This window comes from Chiloscyllium plagiosum, unplaced genomic scaffold, assembly GCF_037043375.1.
Source record: "Chiloscyllium plagiosum isolate Xiang-an unplaced genomic scaffold, Cpla_swu_hap1 HiC_scaffold_27, whole genome shotgun sequence".
NCBI classification, from domain to species: Eukaryota; Metazoa; Chordata; class Chondrichthyes; order Orectolobiformes; family Hemiscylliidae; genus Chiloscyllium; species Chiloscyllium plagiosum.
Genome location: NW_028270165.1, coordinates 87,962,189 through 87,978,547, shown reverse-complemented (window position 1 = coordinate 87,978,547; position 16,359 = coordinate 87,962,189). Strand labels below are relative to the sequence as shown.

The 16,359-nt window shown below is 46.8% G+C and overlaps 1 protein-coding gene and 1 pseudogene across 2 annotated transcripts in view; one reads left to right on the top strand and one right to left on the bottom strand.

The window, feature by feature from the left end:
* LOC148144901 (uncharacterized) overlaps positions 1-1,700 on the top strand; it is a 64,091-nt pseudogene extending 62,391 nt beyond the window's left edge.
* LOC148144900 (uncharacterized) overlaps positions 1-16,359 on the bottom strand; it is a 492,750-nt gene that overhangs the window by 454,090 nt on the left and 22,301 nt on the right. The window contains exon 4 of one of the 2 annotated variants that reach the window (XM_087975159.1): positions 11,601-14,244. The exons of the other annotated variant lie outside the window; for it this stretch is intronic. Coding sequence (XP_087831285.1) covers positions 12,674-13,867 — 1,194 coding nt within the window. The 5' untranslated portion in view covers positions 13,868-14,244 and the 3' untranslated portion in view covers positions 11,601-12,673. Of the gene's footprint in view, positions 1-11,600; positions 14,245-16,359 lie in introns of those variants that run through there. 2 annotated transcript variants of the gene reach the window in all.

Sequence of the window (16,359 nt, the reverse complement as noted above, 5' to 3'; positions counted from 1 at the left end):
CCAAAGCACAAAGGGATCTGGGAGTGCTAGTCGAGGATTCTCTAAAGGTAAACATGCAGGTTGAGTCCGTGATTAAGAAAGCGAATGCAATGTTGTCTCTTATCTTATTGAATGGCGGAGTGGACTCGATGGGCCGAATGGCCTTACTTCCACTCCTATGTCTTATGGTCTTATGGATGAATTAGACCAAAGGGTCTGTTTCTGTGCTACATATCTTTATCACTCTGGCTTGCCACTAACATTTGCCACATCTATATGTACAGTTTCTCTCTGGTGTCAGTGTCCATGCCTTGATGTCTCATTCTTAACCGGACTGGCAGTGATGATTTTTGTAATCTTTTCTTACAGACTATCTGAAGACAGAAGTGTCAAAGTCAACAGACAAAGGGCTCAAGTCCAAAATGTTCATTTTTCTGCTTATCTGATGCTGCTTGCCGTGCTGCACTTTTCCAGCGACGCATTTTTTGACTCTGACTCTCCAGCGTCTCCATTCCTCACTTTCACGTCAATGTCTGACAGTCACTCAATCCATCAGGACCGCAACAATTTTCAACTATGATTCTGTGAGAAGGAGCAAAGCTTTCTTTTTGCTTCCTGTTTGAGTACGGGGGGACTGGTTGAAAGACCCGACTGTTGCAGCGCACTGAGTGTGGAGCCTGAAACAACTCTACTGCCTGGAAAGAAGAATTCACGGCGGGGTTGTACACGTGTGTGTGTGTGTGTGCAGCTGAAGCTTCGGCCATGGAGAAACCTGAGGCAACACTCCCCGTTGAGAAACCATGGAAGTGTGGCAACTGCGGGAAGGGCTTCCATGTCCCATCTGTCCTGGCGGCTCATCAGTGCAATCACAGTGGGAAGAGGCCGTTCTCCTGCCCCAAGCAGGCGAAGGGCTTTACTTGCTCCTGTGTCCTGCTGGCCCACCAGCATATACAGACTGGTGAGAGGACGTTTTACTGCTCCGTGTGCGGGAAAGGGTTCACTTGTGTGGACAACCTCCAGACCCACCAGCGAATCCATGCAGGGGAGAGGATTTTCAGTTGCCACGAGTGCGGGAAAGCCTTCAGCAATTCCTCCGACCTGCTGAAGCACCGGCGAGTCCACACGGGGGAGAGGCCATTCAGCTGCCCCGAATGCAGGAAGGCCTTCAGCGATTCCTCCAACCTGCTGAGGCACCAATGGGTCCACACGGGGGAGAGGCCCTTCAGCTGCCCAGAGTGCGGGAAGGCCTTCAGTAAATCCTCCAACCTGCTGGCCCATCAGCGGGTCCACACGGGGGAGAGGCCTTTCAGCTGCCCAGAGTGTGGTAAGGCCTTCAGCAATTCCTCTGACCTGTTGTCCCACCAGCGGGTCCACACCAGGGAAAGGCCATTCAGCTGCCCCGAGTGTGGAAAGGGGTTCACCTGCTCCTCCAAACTGCTGGCCCACCAATGGGTCCACAACGGGGAGAGGCCGTTTGCCTGCCCCGACTGCGGGCGGAGGTTCACATTGTCCTGCAACTTGCGGAGGCACCAGCGGGGGCACCAGTGCACCCAACAATCAGATTCCACCAGTGACGCTGCAGTGGGTCATCCCAAGGGCTGAACCTCTTGCCCATTCTGACAGTGGGTGCAGTGGGCTTTTTTTTGTTTTGTGCTGGACTCACCATCCCCCCCCACCCCCCTCCCCAAGCCCACCTATGTAGCTCACGGGTGGTATGGTGACTCAGTGGTTAGTACCACTGCCTCACGATGCTGACCTGGGTTCAATTCCACCCTCTGGGTGACAGTCTGTGTGTAGCTTTCACGATGACCCCCCCACGTCTCTTTGGGTTACCTCTGAGTGCTCCGGTTTCCTTCCCCTGGTCTAAAGGTGTGCAGGTTAGGATGGATTGGCCAATCTAAATTGTCCCATAGTGTTCAGGGATGTGTAGGTGTGGTGCATTAGTCAGGGGTAAATGTAGAGGAATAGGAATAGGGGAATGGGTCTGGCTGGGTTACTCTGCGGAGGGCCAGTGTGGACTTATTGGGCCAAAGGACCTGTTTCCATACTGTTGGGAATCTAATCTTAAAAAAAAGAATTCCTCCAAGAGATACTGATAAAATATGCCGAGTTGGACAAAGTACCCCGTCAAGTTTGAGACAAACCCAGAGTTGAAGAAGTCAGAAGTCACACGACACCATGTTACAGTGCAACAAGTTTATTTGAAATCACAAACTTTAGGAGCATTGCTCTTTCATGAGTGCTGCTCCTTCATCACTTCATCTTGTGCCATGTGACTTCTGACCTTGTCCACCCCAATTCAATACCAGCACCTCCGCATCAGAGTTGAGATTGGAGATTGGAGTTTATTCAGCCTGATTTAGTAAGATGTTCATTTGGAAACTCAAAACTGTCGGACCGACAAAGAGACACGAATCATAAAGTCCCACAGCAGGAGACAGGCCCTTTGGCACAACATGGTCCACACCGACCAAACTGTCCATCAACACTAAGCCCATTTCCCTGCACTTGGCCCATTTCCTTCCATACCTTTCCTATCCACTTATTTGTCCAAATGCCTTTTAAGTATTGTTAATGTACCCACCTCAACCACTTCCGCTGGCATTTCATTCCATATGTGTACCACCATCTGCATTAAAAAAAAAGTTGCCCCTCCCATTCCCTTTTATTCTTTTTCCTCTAACCTTAAACTGATGCCCTCTAGTCTCACTTCCCCAACCCCGGGGTAAACGTATGAGTGCATTCACCCTCTCCATGCCTCTCACGATCACTTCACTTCTCTAAGGGCCCCTCTCAGTCTCTAATGCTCTAAATAAAAATATCTTAGCTTGTCCAACCTCTCCCTTTTACACAGAAGGGCCTGTGCCCGAAACGTCGAATCTCCTGTTCCCTGGATGCTGCCTGACCTGCTGTGCTGTTCCAGCAATAAAGTTTCAACTCCCCCTTTTACACAGACCCTTGAGTCCTGGTAACATCCTTGTATATGTCTTCAGCACGCTTCCAAGTTGAATAACATATTTGTTATAGACACTGCCCTGTCTACCTATTTTGTTGGAAATATAGGACCTAATCCAAACTGGATAATCTGGCTGATGGGACAGGAAACCACTTCCTTTCTTGAGAGACAAGTCTCCTGGAGAGAACTGGCTGGCTGACTGATCTACTGACCCTCAGTGTCCCACTGCCCTCAGTTATCTGGAGGGGTGTCCACACATTTGCCTAAGGTGGTGCTTGAAACCTTTATCATCTTTGGGATGGATCCCCATTCATTCCGTGCTATGGGGTCATGCAGCCTGGAAACAGACCATTCAGACCAACCAGTCCATGATCCCCAACTAAACTAGTGCCACCCATCTGCTCCTGGCCTGTATCCAGTATGTTAATACTTTTGTTCATTTGTTCACATGAGAGTTGGATAAATAAATTGCTGATTGTTGATTTTAAAGTGTTGGGGATTTATTCTTCTCAGTAGAGCAGGTTACACCACTTTTCATGCTAATTTTACAGATTATTGGGCGACACGCTCCTCTGTTTGAGAAAGGTGGGGCTGTCAGCCTTCGCATTATAAGAGTATTGACGTGATGTACTGCTGAATGCAATGGAGTCAACATGAATCCCAGCCTCTCTCTGTGGTTGTGGGTGAATCGTCTTAATTTGGCTCTTAACTCAGAAACTGCACACAATTAACAGCTGAAACAATGATTTACACTTTATTGTATGCAGCAACCAAAAATAAAACTCCTCAAGTAACAAGTTCAACCTCACTCACAACTTGGCTATCACCCAATTGATGGCAGAATTTAACTGAGTTTCCACCAACAGTATCTGTCTCTGGAAATATCTAGGGATTCAGTGCAGCATTCTTCTTCCAAGTACTGCTGCTGCATCTTTCTGGAGTTGCATTCTGGTGGAGATTCCTCGCTTTCAAATCTGTGATGTGATGCTTCTTTAGATTCTAACACCACCTCCCCACACTTCTGGAGATCTCCGGTCTGTAGCTTACCTTCTTATCCTCGAGGGTTAGTGGTTTGTTTGATACAGCCTTTCCTGCAAAAAACGCCTTTATGTCAGTGCCTTCCTTCCACAGACAAACCTAATTGTCCTTTTGTCATGAGGTTATTAAACACTTAGATCATCGGTCCCAGGAAACAACTTGTTGTTTTGCATCCTTCTTCCCAGGGATGACTAACTACCAGAAATTAGGCCATTCAGCCTATTGAGTCTGCTCCACTATTCAATCATGGCTGATATGTTTCTCAACCCAATTCTCCCGTAACCCTTGATAGGTAAGAATGATTGAATGGTGGAGCAGACTCAATGAGCTGAATGGCCTCATTTCTGCTTCTGAGGTCTTCTGATGTAGCAGTTTCTCAGTGGCCCTTTTGTTTCTTGGTCCAGAAAGAGTTACTGCTGACTCAGGGAGTTTGGAAAGTTCTGCAGTTTACAGGACCACACCACAATCCTCTCTGCCTCCTCCTGAGATACTGGCAATTCCCAAGATCCCTTGGTATCCCTGAAAACAATCGAGGTATCTGTAAATCTCTGCTGCTACTCAGGAACAGAAAGATTATGGGGAGAGACTATAGAGTTCTACTCCAGGATTCTCTCAAGGTAAACTTACAGGTTGAGTCAGTAGTTGGGGAGGCAAATGCAATGAAGGCATTTATTTTGATCAGACTTGAATATAAATGTAGGGATGTACTTCTGAGGCTCTGTAAGGCTCCGATCAGCCCACAATTAGAGTACTGTATGTAGATTTGGGCCCCATATCTCAGGAAGGATGTACTGGCCCTGGAACATGTTCAGAGGAGGTTCACAAGAGTGGTCCAGGAATGAAAAATTTAACATATGAAGAACATTAGAGGTCTCTAGGTTTATACTTCATGGAGTTCAGAAGGATGAGAGGGGATCTAATTGAAACCTACAGAATAATGAACGGCGTGGATGTTGGGAATATGTTTCCATTGGTAGGAAAGACTAGAACCTGAGGGCTCAGCTTTCGCGTCAAGGGAAGACCCTTTAAAACAGAGGAGAGAGAAACTTCTTAAACCAGAGTGTGGTGAATCTATGGAATTCACCGCCACAGAAGGCTGCGGAGGCCAAGTTACTGAGTATATTTAAGACTGAGATAGATAGGTTCTTGAGTATCAAGGGGATTAAGGGTTACGGGGAGAATGGGGTTGAGAAACGTATCAGCCATGATTGAATGGCGAAGCAGACTCAATGGGATGAATGGCCTAATTTCTGCTCCTATGTTCTTATGATATGCTGATGTGTGGAGGGGTGAGGAGGGGGGAAAAAGAGATGAAGAGAGAAAGACAGTTAAAGTGAAGCTCGATAGTGATGAAGAAAATATAAGAATTGTATGATAAATGGCAGAACACATAGGAGCACTGGCATACAGAGGGATCTGGGCATATAGATCCGTGGAAGTGGTAATGCAGGTGGGAATGGTGGTCAAGAAGGCACACAGCACGCTTCCTTGAGTGTAAGAGTTACATACAGCTCTTTATTCTGACCACATTCGGAATATTGTGTGCAGTTCTGGTCACTGTGCAACTGGAAGGATGTGGGTGCTCTGATAGAGGGTACAGACAAGGTTCACCAGGACATTGCCTAGTCTGGAGGGCTCTCGTTACGAGCAGAGGAGGCATAAACCTGGATTGTTTTCTTTGGAAAAACAGAGGCTGAGACGAGACCTCGACAAAATGATGAGACACACAGATTGGCTGGACAGGGGTGGCAGGGTAGCTCAGTGGTTCGCACTGACGCCTCACAGTGCCAGAGACCTGCGTTCGATTTTAGTCTCAGGCAACTGTCTGTGTGGAATTGGCACATTATCCCTGCACCCCACCTCCCGTGTCTGTGTGGGCTTCCTCCGGGTGCTCCGGCTTCCTCCTACAATCCAAATTTGTACAGGTTAGGGTGGATTAGCGAAGCTAAATTACCCATAGTGTCCAGGGAGAGGCAGGTTAAGTTGGATTGTCTGTGTGTAAATTGCCCCAATGTTCAGGGATGTGTAAGTTCGGTGCGTTAGTCAGGAGTAAATGTAGATAATAGGGGTAAGGGAACGGGTCTCCATGTGTTAATCTTTGGAGGGCCGGTGTTGACTTGTTGGGCTGAATGGTCTGTTTCCACGCTGGAGGGATTCTGTGAGAGTCAGAGGCGTTTTTTCCCTCCAGGGTGGAAAGGTCAACTAAAAGAGGGCACAGGTTCAAGGTGAAAGGGGGACTGTTTGGGGGAGAAGTGGTGGGGGTGGGGAATTTACACAGAGGGGTGGTGGGTTTCTGGAACGCACTGCCAGTGGAGGTAGTGGAAGCAGGCACCTTAACAACGTTTAAGGTGTATCTTGATAGACACATGAAGGGGAGGTGAACAGAGGAACAGAAACCACACATGGGCAATAAATTGCAGGTCTAAGTAAGGATTAAGAATTAGCACAGGCTTGAGGAGGTGTGTGTGCCGAAACCAAGAGAGAAGAGCCTGTGACTGTGTTGTATTGTATTATACAGCTTTCCCCCACTATTTGAAAGTAGAGTGTTCCTTTCATAAGCCGAAATGGGCCTAAAGCGAAGAAGCAATTACCATGAATTAATTTATATTATGCCTTTCTTTGTAAAAGCGACAATCCTCTTCGGATTTCTTTCGGTTTGTGAGAACAGGTATTAATGTAGGTCTTTTGTAAAAGTGAAGTAGTGTAAAGTGAACTTTCGAAAAGTGGGGGATGGAGGCTCAGGTGGAGAATAAACACAGAGACCAATTGTGCCTGGCCCTGTGCTGGAGACTCAATGGGACAGAGACAAATGTATCTATTTCAGGAATACCTGCAGTATGCTCCATCCAGGATAAAAAAAAAAATGTCCTTCATCTACTTCAGCATACAGGACAGATGAGCAGTTTCTCCCCAATGTGGACCAGGAGGTGATGCGACTGAGTGAAGCCTTTCCTGTGCTGAATGCAGGCGAATGGCCGCTGCCCGGTGTATAAATGCTGATGAATATCGGGCAGGCAGGGGAAGGGAAACCGTTCCTACACTCCCTGCATTTTCATGATTTCTCCATGGTGCAGGTGTACTCGTATTTCTCCAGGTTCAACAATCAGTTGAAACTCGCTCACACTTACAGCATAGGTGTGGTGTTACTGGTGAACTGGTAATTGGAGGACTCTCATTCAGTCTGTAAAGCATGTTCCAGTCACTACTCTGGTGTGTGGGTATATGAGACTCTGAGTTTCCAGTCACACTGACATTCAAAACCTAACTGAGCAGACAGACCTTCTCCCCTTTGTTTTCAAGGCCATCAATATCCAAGTCCTGGTGAATCAAGCGACTGTCAGACTTCGATGTGATGTTTGGTCTGAGATTTCTGCCTCCAAATTCTTCTCTTGTAATATTCCTGTGGAAAGAGATTGCAAAGGTCATCGCTGTCAGTCCACAATAGAAAATCAAAACACACAATTCTAGTTTCTGTGGAACATTCTTTCCTCTCTTAATACCCAAGATCTTTGTGCTGATCTTTATGTAAATGTATACAGCAGGGTAATGTGGTGGATTGCATACTCCATGAAGAGTCCACTCAAGTTGCTGAATGGACATCTATCATGCGGTATTGACGTTCTTACTGAAGATACACAATATTCTGCTGTACAATATTACAAGCCCAGCAACAACTGCAAATCAGGCTTTGAGAGCTATAAACATTCCATCAAATATGTAACATATACCCCAGACTTATCTGTCTTCTTTAACGCACGGTTGTCTTAAATCTGAGTCTTCTGGAAATGTAAGTTTTAAGTGTGACTGTGACATTTTGTAAAAGAAGCTGTCGTTTTGGACTCCTTCCATGCCATACTGACTCTATTACTGGAAATACATCCATACTACACCAGGATTCATGGATCAATGACGTGAGGCTAATCTTTACCCTCTTATAATTTTCTGATACATAAATGTTTCGACGAATGGCAACGCTTTTCACCAGTCATAGAGTCAGAGACATAAAGCACAGAAACAGATCCTTCAATCTACCTTGTCCATGCCAATCGGATATCCAAAATTAGTCTAGTTCCATTTGCCATCACTTGGTCCATATCCCTCTAAACCCTTCCTTTTCATATATCCATCCAGATGCCTCCACCACTTCCTCTGGCAGCTCATTCCATACACGCTTCACCCTCTGCAAAAAAATGTTGACTGCAAGGTCCCTTTTAAATTTTTCCCCTCTCGCCCTAAACCTATGCCCTCTAGTTCTGAACTCCCCCTATCCCAGGGAAAAGACTTTGTCTATCCACCCTATCCACACCCTTCAAGTTTTTATAAACCTCTTTAAAAAACACACACTCAGCCTGAGATGCTCTAGGGAAAACAGCCCCATCCTATTCAGCCTCTCCTTGTGGTTCAAACCCTCCTACCCTGGCAACAGCCTTGTGAATCTTTTCTGAATCCTTTCAAGTATCACAACATCGTTCCGATAGAAGGGAGACCAGAATTGCACACAATATTCCAGAAGAAGCCGACTGAAACTGACTTTTGCAGAGTTTGCTCCCTGCTTGGATTCATACTCTCTGCCTCCCGTTGCTGCAAATGAACAGTGCTTCCCCCCTTCTCTCTCCGTCCCAGGATAAGGAATGGAAAGGAGGAGACATTGCTTCACTCCCAGATTTTACCCAGAAGAGTCCCCCTATTGTCTGAATGCGCAAGTTGGACCATGAGCTTCTGAAGCTACTGCTGCTCCTCTCTTTCTCTGAATGAAGATTGAGCTTCACCCCAGACTGCAACTCCCTTCCTCTGTCCAAACATCTGTGAGCACAGCACATTTTTGTTGAAGTAAGGCATCTTTCCTGAATGTTACAATGAAAGGGGTGTCTTCCCCCTGATATTCAAAGGGATGGTAAGTCAGAGACAGGCCACGCCTTGTGTTGTGTGGCATGTGTGACAGTTGCAACAGGATGTCCCAACTCCTGTGCTCAATTCAAAGTTTGTGAGAAGATTTGTAGCTCGGGTGCTCGTTGTTGTGGTTCTGTTCGCCGAGCTGGGAATTTTTGTTGCAGACGTTTCATCCCCTGTCTAGGTGACATCCTTAGTGCCTGGGAGCCTCTTGTGAAGCGCTTCTGTGATGTTTCCTCCAGCATTTATAGTGGTTTGTCTCTGCCGCTTCCGGTTGTCAGTTCCAACTGTCCGCTGCATTGGACGGTGTATTGGGTCCAGGTCAATGTGTTTGTTGATAGAATCTGTGGATGAGTGCCATGCCAGAGAACAGCCAGGGAATTCCTAAAGGCATGGCCTCTAGGCATTTTTACGGCGCCACATTTTTCAACTCTGGATCTGGGACAAGGTGTGTGGTGTGGGGGTGGGTGGGGTGGGGGGAGGGGAAATAAAGAAACTGGTGAAATCTATATTGATCCTATGTAGTTAGTGGGTCCCAAAGCAGAAGACGAGGTGTTCTTCCTACAAGCGTCAGGTAGCTAGAGCTTGGAGGGAGAGGCAGCCGAGGACTTGCATGTCCTTGACGGATTGGGAGGGGGGAGTTAAAGTGTTCAGCCACAAGGTGGTGGGGTCGTTTAGTTTTGGCGTCTCAGAGCTGTTCCCTGAAATGTTCTGCAAGTTGGCGTCCAGTCTCCCCAATGTGGCAGAGACCACATCGAGAGCAATGGACTTATAAATAAATCTTATAAACAAATTGTACAAATCTTAGCCTGCTAGAGTTATTTTCTTTAATTAAGTTAAAGAAAATTTTAATTAAATTGGGTGACTACATGAAACGGTTTGTTGGTCAGACTCAAATGAGACAATGCCATTAATATCAGTGAACTGCTTTTTTTGTTAGAAGCACAAGTTCTTGATTTATTTTCACAACTTACTGGTATTCACATCTGCACATTCAATGTCAAACTCTGACATCAGAAATGACATGACACCATTAATTTTTTTCTTACAATAATTCAACAAACAAATTAATAACACACAGTGAACACCAACTCTCATTAACATCAAATTAAATTTGACCAAATAAAATGTAAAATCAAATGAGAGATAACAAATGGGGGAAGGGCAGAAGGCAAGAAATGCAGCATCATAGAAGGTGCTCCTCCAGGGAGTGTATTTTACCTACAACTGCTCAATATAAACAAACACTCTGACATGATCCTCCGGTTTTAATGTAAACCATAGCCCCATACAGTAGGTACCATTTAAATAAGTTAATAGATACAAGCCTTGAGCAAATCCAGCCTCCAGCCGGACCCCCCGCTTCTTGGAGCTCGGACCTTCCTCCAGCTCCGGGGGGTTGTTGAGCTCCTGGGCTCCGGCCGCCGCCGAAGAAGCCGCCGGCGCCGGCTCTCTCTCCTCCACCGCCGACATTTTTAATTTGTTTTCTCGTTCACCCGGTAACCGTCACCTCCCCCTTTCCGGGCCCCGGGAATTATACACAAATAAACAATAAACCCCACCGGGGACTGTCTCCTTTTCTTCACAACTTTTGTTTGAAAAGTTCCGACTTTAATTTGAAATGTATTTTAAAGGTATTTTCTGAGGTAAACGGTGCCTGTCTGCCCCCCTCCCTCCGTCAGAAACCGCCCGCTGAGTCGATGAGAAAACCGCAGCCTCGCGCCGCCATCTTTGTTTTTCTTCTTCTTTCCGTCTCCTCCTTCAGTGACGCGCGTCATCCGCGTCCCCTCCAATCAGAGCGCACCTTACATCAACTGACCAATGGCAGCTGGCATTCCGTGTCGTGTTGGTCCCACCCTCTGTAAACTCTCTCTCCGATTAGTCGGTACCGACCACAAGCTTTGGGATTGGTGGAGAATTTCACAATCATGTCAGTGTATCCGCCCTTTTCATTCCCGTTCATTCATTCAAAAGCAGATGACCCAATTTACTGCAACGGGCTCTGGGGCGATAGCGGTAGTGTCACATATTCAGGGGGAAGATGTGATTTTTAACGTTATCAACAAATTCAACTGTGGCACCTCCGCATCCATTCATTCAACCTAAGAGGGCTCAATTTAGTGTAAAGGGCTCTGAGGGTATAATATTTGTATCCCATGTTAATAAGAAACCTCTCCCCATTCATTCAATAGAAGAGGGCCTATTTGCTGCAGAGGTTTTTTTTTATGGCGCAGTGGTAGTGTCCCTATCTTCTTCACTATGAGGATGCGTAATAATAAGTTTTTAGTCATAAGTCACATGACACCAGGTTATAGTCCAGCAGGTTTGTTTGGAAGGGATCTTACAGAAATATATTAAATTATGAAAGAAATAAAAGTAGGATGTTGCATTGGTAGCTGAGACCTCAAGATTAGACGAAGCAGGTTGAAAACTGAACGGAGAAGAAACTTCTTCACCCAGAGGGTTGTTAATCTATGGAATTCCTTGCGCAGGAAGTATTTAACATTACTTTAGCAATTACTCGAAGCAGTAGATAATTCTTTTATTTTTCAAAAACGTAAGGGATATGGTGAAAACGCAGGTAAGTGCAGCATAGTCCACGAAAAGATTCGTCATGATCTTATTGAGTGGTGGAGCGGGCCGGAAGGCCGACTCTTGCTCCTAATTCTTATGCTCTTATGTTGAAATCACAAGCTTTTGGAGTGCAGTCACTTCAGTGGATGAAGTCATGAAAAAACAAGTGCAGGAAAGAGAATTTAGATAAATGAAAGACAGAGCATCTCAACGGTCAATTACTTACTCTCATTCCTATTTCTGATTATCTTACTACACAGCAAGTTGTGTGTTTTCCAAACATTAATTTTATTTCCATTGTTTAAAGTCAAATATTTAAGATGAACAGTTTGTTTTTCCTCACTTGGACACACTGTGAATATCATAAACCCTCTCATGAGATATCATAGGAACAATTCATAAACTAGATTTGTCACTGAGTCACTCAAGTAGATACTAGAAAGGAGAAAAAATCCCAACATGTGCAGGATGCTAACGAAAAGTTAGCAACCTGAAATGGTAACAGGAGCAAGTGAACAGTCCCAATCAGGAAACTCATATTCTGACATCCACTACAGTACCTTGCTTTCCTTTTCAGTTTAATGATCCATAATTGAATCTGACTCCAACACACTCTCTGGCAGACAGTTCCAGAGGTCAAAGTATTAACGAAGTAAGTTTTGGATCCATCCCAAAGACAATTCCGATGGACTTTTGCTTCCAAACATTTACACGAAGTTCTTGGTATGGACACATTTCCAACTTAGTAGGTTTATTCAAATTTTATAACATTTTGGGGTGGCACACTGCTTTGCATTGCTACCTCACAGCATAAGGGACCCAGGTTCAATTCCAGCCTCAGGTAACTGTCTGTGTGGAGTTTGCACGTTTTCCCTGTCTGCACAGTTTCCTTCTACTGTCCAAAGAGGGGCTTCGGTACGTCTGTGTGGACCTCCTCCTGTTAACTGAGGGCAATGGGGCACTGTGAGGATCAACAGATCAGACAATCAGTCTGCAACTTCTCTCCGGGAGACTTGTCTCAAGAAAGGCAGCGGTTTCTTATCTCATCCATTCTCCTACCCTCCACAAACTCCACACCGACAGTCGCCCCAAGGGTGGAATTGATCCTTGGTTCCTGGTGCCATGAGGCAGTGCTAATCACTGAGCCACCATGCCACCCCTGAGCCGTGAGGTTACAGTCCAATGGAAAACAAATACAGTGCACCAACTCTCCCACTGCACCCACTGTCAGGAGAATCAGTCCTGGGGAGGACTCATGGCAATGTCAGCAGTGGAATCTGATTGTTGTGAGCGCTGGTGCCCCCGCTGGTGCTTCCGCAAGTTGCGGGAAAATGTAAACCTCTTCCCGCACTCAGGGCAGCTGAAGGGCCTCTCCCCGGTGTGGACTCGCTGGTGCTTCAGCAGGGCAGAGGAATCACTGAAGGCCTTCCTGCACTCGGGGCAGCTGAATGGCCTCTCCCCTGTGTGGACCCGCCGGTGGGTCAGTGGCGTGGAGGAGCGGGTAAAGCCCTTCCCGCACTCGGGGCAGGAGAACGGCTTCTCTCCGGTGTGGACGCGCTGGTGCCGAAGCAGGGCAGAGGAATTGCTGAAGGCCTTCCCGCACTCGGGACAACTGAATGGCCTCTCCCCTGTGTGGACCCGCCGGTGGGCCACGAGGTGAGAGGAAACAGCAAAACCCTTCCCGCACTCGGGGCAGGAGAACGGTCTCTCGCAGGTGTGGATCCGCTGGTGGGTCAGCAGGTTGGAGGGCTGGGTAAAGCACTTTCCGCACTGGAGGCAGGAGAAGGGCCTCTCCCCAGTGTGGACCCGCTGGTGCCTCAGCAGGTGGGAAGACCTGCTGAAGGCCATCCCACACTCGGGGCAGCTGAAGGGCTTCTCACCCGTGTGGACCCGCAGATGGGTCAGCGGAGCAGAAGAGCGGGTGAAGCCCTTCCTGCACTCAGGGCACGAGTACGGTCTTTTCCCTGTGTGGACCCACTGGTGCCTCAGCAGGGTAGAGGAATCACTGAAGGCCTTCCCGCACTCAGGGCAGCTGAATGGCCTCTCCCCTCTGTGGACCCGCTGGTGCTTCAGCAGGTCCGAGGATTTGCTGAAGGCCTTCCCACATTCAGAGCAAGGGAAGGGCCTCTCCCCAGCGTGGACGCGCTGGTGGGCCAGCAGGTGGGAGGAGTAAGTGAAGCCCTTCCCACACTCAGGGCAGGAGAATGGCTTCTCCCCAGTGTGGACTCGGCGGTGGTCCAGCAGGTGGGAGGAGCAAGTAAAGCCTTTCCCGGACTCGGGGCAGGAGAATGGCCTTTGCCCGGTGTGACTTCGCCGATGAATCTCCAGGACAGATGGGGCATTGAAGCCTCTCCCGCAGTCGCAACACTTCCATGGTTTCTCCACGGTGTGGGATTCCTCTGGTTTCACCATGGCCGCAGCTACAGCCATGTGTATGGCCCCTGCCCACAGTAAATTCCTCTTTCCTGGCTGTATAACTGTTTCAGGCTTTACACACAGTGCGCTGTAACAGTAGAGACACTCATCCAGTCCCACTAATGCTGAAAATGGTCTGAAACAGAAACCAAAATGTTTTGCTCCTTCTCACAGAATCATAGTTGAAAATCGTTGAGGTCCCGATGGATTGAGTGACTGTCAGACATTGATGTGAAAGTGGGGACTGTAGACGCTGGAGCGGAGTTGAAAAGTGCGGTGCTGGAACAGCACAGCAGGTCAGGCAGCATCCAAACAGCAGGAGAATCAACGATTCAGGCATAGGCCCTTCATCTGTTGATTTTTAAACTTCAGTCTTCAGATCTTCAAATACTCTGGAAAAAGAGATTACAAAAGTCATCACGGTCAGTCCAGGGTAGAAATTCAGAACAAGCTACTCCACTTTCTGCAGAACATTTTTTTCTTTTGCTGTTCCACAAAATTGAAAGCATCCCACTCTCTCTCTCTTCCTCTATTCTCACTCCCTCAAATTAATTCTCCTGAAGGTGCTGATTCAGGATCTTACAGGGACAGAAAAAGCAAAAACGTCAGGACTGACACCTTCGAATTTTGGATAACACCACATGAAAGTTAATATCTTTCAGGATGTTGGGATATTGCTGAGAGTGAGCAAGTCTGATTTTGGGAAGCAAAACAAGTGTAAATTCAGGTTGAACCTGCAATACAGCTTCTTGATAAAAAAAAAGACATGAATTGGTTATCGTCCCTGTGGTGGTGGTGGTGGTATGTGGTGGGTGGAATGTGACATCAAGGCATTGACACAGACAACCCGAGAGAAACTAAACATACAGACATGGCAAATGTTAGTGGCAAGCCAGAGTCAGATCTACAGCACAGAAACAGCCCCTTCGGTCCAACCAGATATCCTAGCCTAATCTAGTCCCATTTGCCAGCACTTGGCCCATATTCCTCTAAATCTTTCCTATTCATATACTTATCCAGATGCCTTTTAAATGTCATAGCTGTATCAACATCCACCACTTCCTCTGGCAGCTCATTCCTTACACACACCACCCTCTGCATGAAAAGGTTACTCCTTAGGACCCTTTTCAATCTTGCCCTCCTCCACCCTAAACCTTTTACCCTCTAGTTCTGGACTCTCTCACCCAGGGAAATGTCCTTGTCTATTTACCCTATCCATGCCTCTCATGATTTTATTAATGACTCTCAGTCACCCCTCAGCCTCTGATACACGAGGAAAAACAGCCCAGCCCATTCAGCTCAAACCCTGGCAACATCCTTTTAAATGCGTTCTGAACCCTTTCAAGTTTCACAACATCATTCTGATAGGAGCGAGACCAGAATTGCACACAATATTCCAAAAGTGGTCTACCCAATGTCCTGTACAGCCACAACACAACTTCCCAACTCTTATCCTCAGTCAGAGGATTGGGAAAGTTTTCAAAACCCACAAAAGACAGCCAGGAAAGAATGCAGGGACAAACCAAATTTGAGGGTTAGCTTGGAAGCATCAATGAGAAATCGGCGGACTGGGTTTATTGGGTATCCGTTCTTCTTGAATACGTATACGTGTTTCTCTTCTGCTCTTCGCAGTTCCTCTGGGCTGCAATGTGTGGTGGCTCATTGAAATAATCTCCTGATGCAGCTTCGTTTGTGGGCGTTGGGATGATTGCTTCTGTAGTTAGGTATTTGGTCCGTGTGTATTGTTTCTTGTAGACGCTAGTGTGAAGTTCCCCATTGACTGTTCGCTCTACTGTGACATCTAGGAATGGCACTTTGTTGTTGTTCTCCTCCTCTTCAAACCAGAAGCCCACCTCAGGCCATAGTCTCACTACTTGGAACACCAATATACAGACTAGTCAAAGACCTCCAGTGAAGACTAAACCACTGAGTAGAAGATTCATGCCACTCCATTCACTCCACCCAAGAATTCCTGAACACCAAAGACACCAAGATAGAGGAGGATGAAATAATGCTGTCCTTTTACATAACAGCCCCGTTCACATCCATTAACATCAACGTGGCCAAAGAAACACTGACTGCACTACAAGAACCACCAAAGACACAAACACCAAACAGCACCAACGTCATCAGCAAAGATAACATTGTCAAGCTTGTGGACCCATATCTTATCACCCACTTCACATTCAATAACAAGACCTACAAACAAATCAACAGAACACCCATGAGACCACCAATATCAAGGTTCCTAGCAGAAGCAATAATGCAGAGACTCGAACAAACAGCCCTCCCAACGCTCCAACCCAAATTTTGGGTCCGCCACAGAGATGACACCTGTCATCACAAAATGAAACAAATTAGAGGAAACCTACAACACCATCAACAATATCCTTACTGGCATAAAATTCACAAAAGAGAACAACAAAGTGCCATTCCTAGATGTCAGTAGAGCGAACAGTCAATAGGGAACTTCAGACTAACATCTACAGGAAAACAACATACACAGA